The following is an 11,008-nucleotide window of genomic DNA, read 5'->3' as shown; positions in this document are numbered from 1 at the left end:
AGTCAATTATCTGTGAGATTATGGGGCCCATGGCAATGGGTGCAGTGGTAGGGTTAGAAGGTCAAAAGACAAGGAGGGTAAAGTCAGTGGATCCAACTAAAATGCAAGGGTTGCTGCCCCAAGTGCATTGTGAAAAGTTTGAGGTGCAGACCTGAGGGGGGACCAGAAGAATTCTGGTGCACAAGGATGGCTTGCCTTTCACATAATCAGAAATGAAGAGGTCAGGGTAGGGTAAGAGGAAAATCCTGCAGATTTAACACTCATTCAGTATTGAGGCTGCGACCACAGCGGCAAGGTATTGCACGACGGAGATTTTGTAGTGTAACCCTTGAGGGAATGGTTGGGGGGGGGGGGGGGGTTACGGTCTGAATTTACCCGACACCAGTCCTGGACAGGAAGTTGGTATACCGGCCAGGAAGGTAGCGTTGGGTGCTGAACAGGGCAGGAGGATGGGTCAACTTCAACAATGAAAAGCAAGTTCCACAGGCAAGATCTGCATTTGTTTTTTGGGGGGGGGGGGGGGACAACAAGCCTTAGTTGGAAGAGACAGACCCAATATCTGGGGCGGTGCAGAGGAGGGTGGGGGGGGGAAATGACCCTGCATGGTCAAGGAAGTGTGCTTTGAGAATAAGCAAAAGGTTTTGTGAGCAGATGTGGTCCGAGAGGATACCCATGAGAAGGATGCATGCAGCATTGTAAAGATCATAAGAGACATGGATCATAATGGCAACATTTTGCATGTGCATGGGTTTCACAACCACAAGACAGCCTAATACATGCAGAGTCCCAGGGTATTATAATAAGGACGGGGTCCACCAGTGGTCCTTGATCTCTTCCTGCTGGATTTGAAGGACTCGCCCAAATGAGCATGGCCATGTATAAAAACGAAATGAGGAAACAGCAGGATGGGGCAGCAAAGGGTTAAAAACCTTGCTGCAGAAGAGACATGAGCAATAACCCTCGTTTAAAGCCTGGCATGGCACATGCGGACCCCCACCTCCCAATTCAGCTTCAAGCCCCCGCTGCTCCCCACAGCCAGATACCAGGGACACAATCCCAAACTGGAAGCTCAGGGAGGTTGGGGCAGCAAAACCTGGATCATGGACAAAGATAGACCATTGTTAACTGAACTGCTGAATGATACAAATTGAGGGAGAAGATGGTTTGCCATCGACTGATGCAGACCCCGAAATAAACTTTTCCACAAATGAGGGGGGGGTCTGAATTTGTAAGCAACAGTTCACAGGATGGTGGGCTGCAAAGCAGGGGTGCTGCAGGGGGATTTAGGGGAAATGGAGCAGTGACAGTAGGTGGGCCGCCTGGTGTCTGACCTATGGCTTAATTTTAGACAAATGAAATCACCCCATTCCCCGCCAAGTTAGTACTAAACAGAAATCACAACTAAAATATTTTTATTAAATTAACTCTTAAGTGAACAAGTGCATTATAGACAGTCTTGACAAGCTACTAAAACTCCAGAGACTGAACCGGTCCGGTGGGACCCTTTGAAGTCTTCTTGGGCAGGAGCTGGGCCTCTATATTGGGCAATACGCCACCTTGAGCGATGGTCACACCAGAGAAAATTTTATTCAGTTCCTCATCATTCCTGACCGCCAGCTGCAGATGCCTTGGCACAATGCGGGCTTTCTTGTTGTCACGGGCAGCATTTCCCGCCAGCTCAAGCACTTCCGCAGTCAGGTATTCCAGGACAGCTGCCAGGTAAACTGCTGCACCAGGGCCAATCCTATTCGTATAGTGACCCTTCTTCAGGAGCCGATGGACGCGCCCAACTGGAAACTGCAGACCAGCTCTGGAAGACATGGACATTTTAAGCACTTTAGCCTTGGCAGCCTTCTTGCCTCGTCCAGACATGATCCTAAAAGACAAAGTTGAAATTGCGATTAAGGATCATAGTCAGCGAGCAGTCCCATTTCTTAGTTTGTCAATGCCTGGAGTGGCAGCGTCCAGATGGTCCATTCATCCAAAGAAAACCGATAAATGATAGGCAAAGGGAGACAACGAATGGTGGGAGACACCAAGGTAAGCTGCACATCAAGGCAAGGATTGGCTCTACAAAGGCATTAAATAAGGTATGTACTCTACTAACCCTGCTCACAACAAGATACTACAGGAAATCGGGGCTACTCATTCAGAAATCGTCTTTGCCAGACAAGCTCTTGAAAACTATGTGGTGAGGCTGGACCAATACATGGGTGATGCTCAGGTGCAGTTCGTATGCAGTCCAGGACAGTGCAAAGTAAGCCTTACCTAGGTCCTGCAAGAGTACATTTCCCCACTCACTAGGAGAGGTCGGTGATTAACAGTATTAAGACTTGCCTTACAGGGAGCAAGAGATGTAGTTCCTGAGATCCAAGCAAGAACTACAAGTCTAGAGACACACCACTATCCCATGATAGTATAGCAGAAAATGTGGTTACTGCACGAACACACCAGTCAATTAAAGTTAAATATTCTGCCATCACTCTGCAAGTTATTGGGACTAGACCCTAGGTGGCACCTGTAGTGGACACTGCACCAGGTTCATCCCTCTAACGGATGGCAGTGTTGCATCCCACTGCCTCCACCACTGAAAACTAGTACGCACAGAGAACTAGGCCACTTCCTTGGGGACAAGCTTTGTTCCCGCTTCATAGGATTGTAAGCAATGGAATGGCTAACTTTAGTAGCCCAGAAAACAAGAAGTGCAGTCAGTGTGAGTTAGCAACACCAAGTGGTTGCAGATGGACAATTAAGGTCTCCAGGAACAGCATGGTTGGGGATGGCGAGGCTGCTTCAAAGACTGAGCAGCAAAGTACCAGAACTGATCCCTCCAACCCTGAAACCACTCCCATCCCAGAAGCTGGCACATGGTAAAGCCATGTAGTGTAATGAAATTGTCATTTAGTCATGCATTCTTTGAGAGAAATATGCTGCAGATTCATAAGCAAACAACGCCAATGGAAAATCTTACTAAAATGTAATTGGGTTTGCTTACAGCAGCACCAGGGCACATTATGAACGAACTATAGGCATGAAGTGTTGGTAATGTTAACAGTAGAGTTGCGCAAGCATGGGAAAGGCACTTGAAGACACTGCTGTTAACATGTGCAAATACCTGGACACCTAATAGTGCCTGGCACATTTAGAATACTTAAACCAGCATTGACAAAGCTTAAACCAGCATTGACAAAGCCAACTGTTATGGCTTGTGTATAACAGGAATCAGTTCAGGGCATGTAGTGTTTCTAAACAGAGTGGCTGAAGGCAGACCTGGTTAAGACTTACTGAGTTTACAAAAAAACTACTTTGAGAAAAAAAAAAAACTGACAGCCACAAGGTGTTTGTGCAGGAATGGGGAGGGGGGGGGGGGAATAGCTTCACCCCCCTCATGCAATTCAACAACAATTTTGACTTCTAGGTGACGCTAAAGCATCGCCCAAACTTGGTATCCACGTATTTTCATAATGTGCCAAATGCCAGCAGGTGTCAGGGCGCACATGGAGACTCAAGACAAAACGTCAAGGACCGGACAACAAGGAGAAACAGCTAATAGGCAGAAGACCTATTCAAACTGGAAGGTTTAACTGCTTATGAAAGGGAAGTTGTTTTCCTGCTGAAAATTAAGAGGCAAAGTTCCAAGCCAGGAGCCAGAGTAGAACTTCTGGTGGTAGCATTTTTTGGTCGTATTGTAGTTTTTTTTCGGTCCGATCGTACAATACCACGAGGATATCAAGTAATGCAGGCATTACTTCGACATCCCTGTTCCTTGTCCTGATACTTGCCTTTGAGACAAAGCACAGGCCAAGGGGAAGGAGGCTTAAAAAACACAAGTAGTATGCTCATGTGCCCATCACCCATTTATTATGGCGACAAACCAAAAGTCAACCCATCCAATGGACCCAGAGTGCAACATCCCCAACCCAAACCATGTTCATCGGGGACCCTCCATGTTCAGTGATGAATAAAGGTGTTGGGACTAGCTCAGGTGGCTGCCATACAGATATTCTGCAAAAGCCATTTCTTCCTCACCCAGGTGGCCATACAACTGGTGGACCTCCCTTAAATGTTGGTCCTAGTTCTTATAGGCCATTGTGATGACAGTTTGTATCTTACTTACAGTAGATGTTGAAGCCTTATGCCCGCATCCCCAGTGCCAAGCATAACAATGTTATTTTTAATGGATTGAATAGACTCTGGATATTCAAGGACTGCTCTTGGCAGTGGCATGACTCTTCAAGATGGGGAGGTGGTGTTTGGATCTACGCAAGACAGATTCAATCTCTGGACATACAACAGCCATCCAAGAAGGTTTCCCCCAATTTAAAACCTCAGGTTGATGGTTCCTCAAAGGCTCATAAAGGAGGTTTCTGTGGCATAGGAAGAATGGGAGGTCTTAAGTGAGGTCCCCAGCAGGCAACATGGGTCTAGACAATGCTCTCAAGAGGACTCGCCCCCAGGATGAGTCCAATTCGGCTGAAATGCCCAGATCAGCCGCCTACAGTGAGGACACAGCCAGTGCTTGCAATGCCCCTTCATGTAAAACTGCAGAATGACGGGACATCACATTCCAGAGCCAGAGGATGGTCTGTCACACCAAACAACAATATGTTGCCCAATGGAGGCCATATGATTCATATGTGAAGAATCTCAAAGCCCCCTAGAAGACTTCCACCAGCTGGACAGAAATGAACTGCCAAACCACCCATTGTATTGGCTGTTAAAACTATGCAGTTCCCTCCGGTAGGTTGAGAAGGGGCCTAGGCAATACCAATGGTTGGTCAAACTGTAGCTCCATCAACACTGGGAACCAATTCCTTATGGCCATCTCTAGGTATAAAGGAAGAGGGAAGGCATACTGGCGACCAAACAAGGCATGACCACCCCCAATGCCCCATTAACAAGGCTATTGCAGGGGGGGGCAAAACAGGACATTCTGGGTCCCCTGGATAGAAGTTCCTGAAAAAAAAAAAAAAAAAAAAAAAAAATTGATGCAGACTCCGAGACCAGGAACACCCTGCCGAGTCTGTCCACCCCCAGATGAGGCCTTGTAGGGAGTGCAGGTGAGCTTCCGCCCAGCAACTAACCCTCTGCCAGCTTCCCCACTGCCCAGATCTTGTACCACCCTAGTCATTTATGTAGTACATGGCAATGGTGCATCAGTCCCGATGACCACATAATAGTATCATCATAAGGCCTTCCCTGTCCTCAACAGCTGCCAGTACCTTCCAATTGGAGGAAGGACTCTTCGCCATGGACCATAGCCCCAGACAGATTGTACCATCTATCCCCAGCTCAGGCTGCCGAGTGAGTTCCAAGTAGTCCTTTTCGTGAGGAGAGTGTGCGGGATCGGGGGGCGAGGCCCATACCCTTGAGGTGCAGCAGGGAAAGCACCTTCCTGAGAGGGAATGGGATGAGATCATAGCTCTGGGTCCCAGTAGGACAGAAGGTGTTGCTGTAATGGTCTGGGGTGCAGGATCAGCCAAGGGATGACTCCTCCTTGTTAAGAATTCCAGATAAGGCTCAGCCTGTAAGCCATGTCCAGGCGAAGATGTGGCTTGCAAAAGGACCATGGAGTCTGGGACGTTAATCCCCAGGTGCAACACAGTTCTTCGCTCCAATTACCAGGTGTCTGCATTGACTTGTACACCACCTTCCAGAAGTAGGTATTAGAAGTGTAAGGCCGATTTGAGGACCCTGAAATGGAGTGAGCCCACTGAAAGCCTTGTGGACAAGAGGATGGGTATGTAGGTAGGCTATAAGCAGATTTACACCACCCTTCACCTGGATAAGCTTCTGTAAAGTCTTATTAGGAACATGCTGGACGGTGTCAGGTCAAAGGGTCGAATTTTTTTCTCTTCATTATATATATTTTTTTGGTTTTCGTATAGTAAAGAAAGTGGTTTTACCACAAAAAATGGGGGCTGGTGGACCCCCCAAAAGTTTTGATCCTTTTGAATCGATCCTTTGACCTATAACCATGCTGGACTCCTTGTTAAGCTGTATAATCAACGTGAAACAGACACCAGAAAGATACTGGACTACAATACTTGCCCCGATTGTGCATGGTGGCAATCCCTCCTTTCAGGCTCTGAGTGCAGAGAACATGGCACTCTTTCTGCACGAATCCCATGGTGGTGGGTTCAAGGGGGGCAGGGGTTTTGGGGAAAAAAAATAAATAAATCGGCAGTGGTCGGTAAGTTGGTCAGCCTTGAAGACCCAATGAACTCTAGCATCCAAGGCATCCCCAAGTAATTTCCTTCACAGCATAAAATCCATAGATCATAACCCACTGTGCTAGTGATCCCCAAAGGATCACTACAGTCCCTCTTAAGCAGCGTCCTTTACTGCTGCCTCTTACACAGGCATGGCTCATCTGACAAAAGCGCATCTACTTCCACTGAAAATAGCAATCTGAACCTCCCTTCAGGTATAGTTTTGCCATAAACCTAGGCAAGCCGACCAGGCCATTCTCAAAACCTTGTCCCATATGTCCATGTGAACACCAACAGCTTATGCTTTCGGGTCCAAGGACTGCCCCACCAGATCCTGTTCCATGAAGCCCATGAGTCTGCCTCCCTGGAGGGATCACAGTCAGTGAAAGAGTATTATGCAGGTGAAGAGGGAGATGCTTCAGCTCCTCTTTAGCCCTCTTTACAGGACTTCCTTCTCTTAGCCACAAGAGTAGAAGTCTGCAACTGAAGGATGCAACCTTCCAGGATGCTACTGGTTACCAAGCAACTCATGGGCCATTATATCCCTTACCCAGTGTGCCGGTCACGCTAACCCACAATGGAGTGGAAGAAAACATTACATGTTGCCAAGCAACACCCGTTCAAGCACTGTCTCCATTCACCTACCCCCTGGGAGCGCATTTTCCAAGAGCACAGCCGAGCCAGACTAAAAGCCCACCATCATCCCAGAGGTGCACTGAAAGTGAAGCCAGGACAGCCCACTGCATCAAGTGCCCATTCGTTGGACCCAGGTGGGCCCAACAGGCATCCGCAAGCCTCAGATGGGGAACATGCAGGCGAGGGTTGCACATGTTGTCTCACCCTGCACAGCAAGGCATCTAGTCTTGTTGCGGTAGGAACTAGAAACTGAAGGGGCAGAGCCAAGAAGCCTGCCAGAGGTTTGAGTGACAAAGCCTCCCCAAAGTTAAGTACTGGAATGAGGTGGTAATTAATGCCACGGGTGCCCATCAGTTGATAATGGGTGGGGCTAAACATGTACTATGCTAATCACTACATATGACAACATTTCTTGATTGGGGATAAGTTTCTCATCTTGAACAGTAAACAATTAAACGTAGTGTGCCAATCCCGAGTCAGGCATACACTTCACTGCAGGGAGAGGACAGCTGGCCATTAGATGTCAGAGTGGATGTTAGAGATCAGGGACAGGCCAAAATGCAAAGGCAAAGGGGGGGGGGGGCAGAGGGGCTGGCTCTACACAAGTAATGATGAAGTTAAGCACGGGTCAGTCATGGTGGGCTGGGCTAGTAGCTAGGTGGTGCTTTAGTGAGTTTGTGGACCAACATCAAGAGGACTAGAAGAGTGAGCTGGAGAAATTAGTTATAAAAGCACAGTTTTGGGGTTGCAGATCAAGTCCCAGTTTGCCAATGATGGGGTGTGCAATTGACAAAGATAAGGTGTCTTGGTTCAAACCTTTGGTGGTAACATTGTAGGCAAGTAAAAAAAATATATAAGACCCTGCGGCGCCAGTCCCCGATCACGTAGATCGGACTGTTTCGGCAGAAACTAGAGTGCAAGTACCTTCTTCAAACTAGGATAACTAGCATATTAGCCCAGGCGTGGCTCATCAAGTTCATGAACACAGGGGCAGACTGGAGATTCAGGTAGGCCTGGCATTTCCAAATGTTCCCATAGGTAAAGCATTGGGCTGGCTGAAAATGTGTAATATGGGGCCACTGAAAATTCTTTCCAGGGTCTCTCGGTTCCAAGTCCCAGAAAGCAGAGGCACATGGCCTGTGCACACTTACTATGTGGCTATGCTACACTTCTAAATTTTCGCAAATCCTGTTGCTGGTGCTCGGGCCTAGCAAAATCCCACAAATTAAGCACTGAAAGGAAGGCACAAAACTGGCCCATGGCAACTGATAAGCCAAGGTTTTGGTGGACTTGTAAGAAGGTCCTGGGAGGATAGCTCAGCGGCAATGTGCGCACCTTGACACGAAGCAACACAGGTTCGATCCCCGGGTCCGCGCTTAGAAACCTCCGAGTGTTTCAGCGCGTTATAAATTGCAACCAAGACACAATTCCTTTAACAGCGCCTTGATGCCCGCGGGCTGTGTGCGCTTTAAAAAAAAAGCAAAATAAAGGTTAAAGCAGTAAATGAAAAACAAACGTTGCTTGAAAAGGGTAGAGAAGGCAGGTGGAAAGAGGATGTGTGGGCCATAGAGGAATGAAGACGTTTCGATCCATAGTAAGATAGCCAAGTGCCATTCACTGCCCGCTTTGTTGGGTTCAAGGAGGAAAAAAGAAAATGTGCATGGTGGTTTGAGAACCTAAAGGAGTATAGCGTGAGGAGGTCTAAAGGGATACTAGTGTGTTCACCCTGTCAATACACAGCCTTGACAATTTACCTGAGCCCAGTCAGTCACAAAGTTCACATTATACATACAATCCAAGTAATCAAGACCACCATAACCATATTCTAATCTTCCAACGGTCTAGAATACCTAGGCAAATATCGATTTTGGGCAAAAACTCCTACTTGGCAAGGTTTACGTCAACTATTTCTATAGAGATCAAATGAGTAATCCAAAATCACTCCTTATTGGAGGATGTGTCCACATGCCCCCCACACTCCTAGCCCTAGTGCAAGTTATTTTCCAAGTGGCCTGCTGTGAAAAGACCAGCCTCGTTTTCAACTACACCACTGATCTTTGAGACAAATGGCCACTTATTAAGTCAAATAATTTCTGTGAAGATTTACCTACAGATAAAGTTACAAGAGCACCCAAACTGAAAGAATAGGAATCGGGTTGGGGGAAAAAGTGCTGAGGGAGGAGTGAAGCCCCTTGAAAGTTTGGGAGATTAGTCTGCAAATTTGGGCAGGAGCCCCTTTTGCATGACCAATTGCTTTTCCTCTCCACGACACCTGGCCTATACGGAAGTACACTACCACTGCCCAGCCATTCGGGGGAAAGAGACTATGTTCCTGTCATTTAGGACATGGCCAAGGAGGTAGCCACATCCTGGGCATGCCTTTTGAAGTCCATCCAAAATGATAAGATGCAAGCGAGTGGTGAAGTGTTAGTAATTATGATTTTTTTAATCAATCCATGAAAAATAATTGGTTCAGAGCTCAATATTTTGCAGAAGTAAAAGAAAGCGTTTTTTTTCTGACATTCCGTAACATCCCAGACATACATATGTGATTTTAGATCCTTAGCCAGCATCCAGATTCCCATTCTGGAGAGAAACCTGCATAGCCTTCATTTTTGATGTAGACCCTATTTATTGACCTCTCCGACTCTGTATTCCTCCTTTCTGTACTGCCGTCCATTGTTTCAACCTTATACGTAGGTAAATGGCCTTTGCTGCAAAATCGTAGCCTGCACACCATTGTCTATGGTGCTGGAAATTCTAGCACAAATGCCCTCTTTGTTCACAGATGCTGAAACAGATCTTACATCACGCTAAACAAGTTTTGCATCTGACATTTTTCATTGCTGCACACAAACAAGCCCTCGTGGGACAGACTACCATATGCTGGCAGCCAACGTCAAGTCTGGAATATTTGTACACATCGCAGGCCACTTGATATTCAGTGAGTTGTACTACAGAAAGCCAACCCACACTGAAAAGCCCATGGGCTAGGTCTACTACAGTAACTGTCCATTTGTTCTGGAGAACACAAGAATGAACCCAAACAGGTTATTACCCCCCCCCCCCCAAGAGAAATGTGGGTGTTGGCACAGCCTGCCTTCCCTACTGGTAACCGAGGGAACGAGTAGATAACTAGGGCCATATAGGATTGCCCTGAAGAGGCATGACAGGGTAGGCCCTCAGCAGGCAAGACCCACCCAAAACCTGTAAAGGCCCACTCAGCAGCACGGTGTGGGCATTCACAGCTGTTACGGGCCCATCGACCTTAGTTTCAGGCCCCAATTGTTAGCTACACCTCTGTGGCCAGAAGCCTCATGGTTAACTATGGTCCGGTCCATGTAGTAACTCCACCGCCATTTTCTTAACTGAACGAAATAATGAAAAACAGACATGAGGGACAGTTTATTTTTACTGTACGCCCTAAAGGCACACGCTAAACAAACTCAGACAAAGTAAAACCAGCACCTAGGCCTATAAACTACTATCCCCAAAACACGGAATGGCGCTTACAAACAAATGTAAAACCGTATTAAAAGAAATACTGGTGAAAAAAAAAAAAAAGGGGGGGAAATGGAGAAGAAAAAAAAAAGAAATGCTGAAAAAGATTAGCCAACGAACAACACGCTCTTCACATTGTGTCAATTCCAAACGTGCAAGCAAAAATAAAATCAAAGCATGTACCTTTCCTGTTTGCCACTCAGTACTACGCAAGACTTCTCGACAGCAAAAGCACAATACTGACTAACGGATTGCAAGAGGGTCCTCTGACTTAAACCATCACTCGGGGCGTTACCGAATACCGCCCCTCCCCGTCAATAAGTATCGTCACCTGAGCTTACTTTGGCCCAAGCTCCGCTCTCGCACGTCAGAGGTTCCTGCAATTGGTAAGCGAGGGGAGAACCGGCAGTGGGCGGCTTAACTCGCGCATGCTAGCCTTCAGTGACGTTTCCTGCACCATTTCTTGAGAAGATAATTTTTTATTACCCACGGGTTAGGTCCACACCTGTCTGAAAAAGCATGTTCATATCAAATGAAAAATAGAGGCACATATTCTAGTGGGGGTTTCAGTATATGAATTCTCGATTTATAGTAAGATCTGAAGTATTGAATTATTAAGATCTGGACTGGAGTGGCCAGCAGGACGCTTGTCCCCAGTC

The 11,008-nt window shown here is 47.0% G+C and overlaps 1 protein-coding gene across 1 annotated transcript; it reads right to left on the bottom strand.

The window, feature by feature from the left end:
* Nucleotides 1-1,395: 1,395 nt before the first annotated feature.
* On the bottom strand, nt 1,396-10,588 carry LOC138525579 (late histone H2A.L3-like). Its single transcript, XM_069635624.1, has 2 exons — nt 10,533-10,588; nt 1,396-1,876 (listed from the first exon to the last, which is right to left on the bottom strand). Exon 2 carries the CDS (start codon nt 1,870-1,872, stop codon nt 1,468-1,470), a length of 405 nt encoding a protein of 134 aa, XP_069491725.1. The 5' UTR covers nt 1,873-1,876; nt 10,533-10,588; the 3' UTR covers nt 1,396-1,467.
* Nucleotides 10,589-11,008: the final 420 nt, after the last annotated feature.

Source organism: Ambystoma mexicanum, chromosome 7p (assembly GCF_040938575.1).
Source record: "Ambystoma mexicanum isolate Mex_15411 chromosome 7p, UKY_AmexF1_1, whole genome shotgun sequence".
NCBI lineage: Eukaryota > Metazoa > Chordata > Amphibia > Caudata > Ambystomatidae > Ambystoma > Ambystoma mexicanum.
Note: the sequence above shows the minus strand (reverse complement) of the source record. Positions and strands in the feature narration are given on the sequence as shown.

Bases quoted from the DNA above. Each gene is read 5' to 3' on its own strand.
- LOC138525579 (XM_069635624.1), bottom strand. From the start codon at position 1,872: ATGTCTGGACGAGGCAAGAAGGCTGCCAAGGCTAAAGTGCTTAAAATG.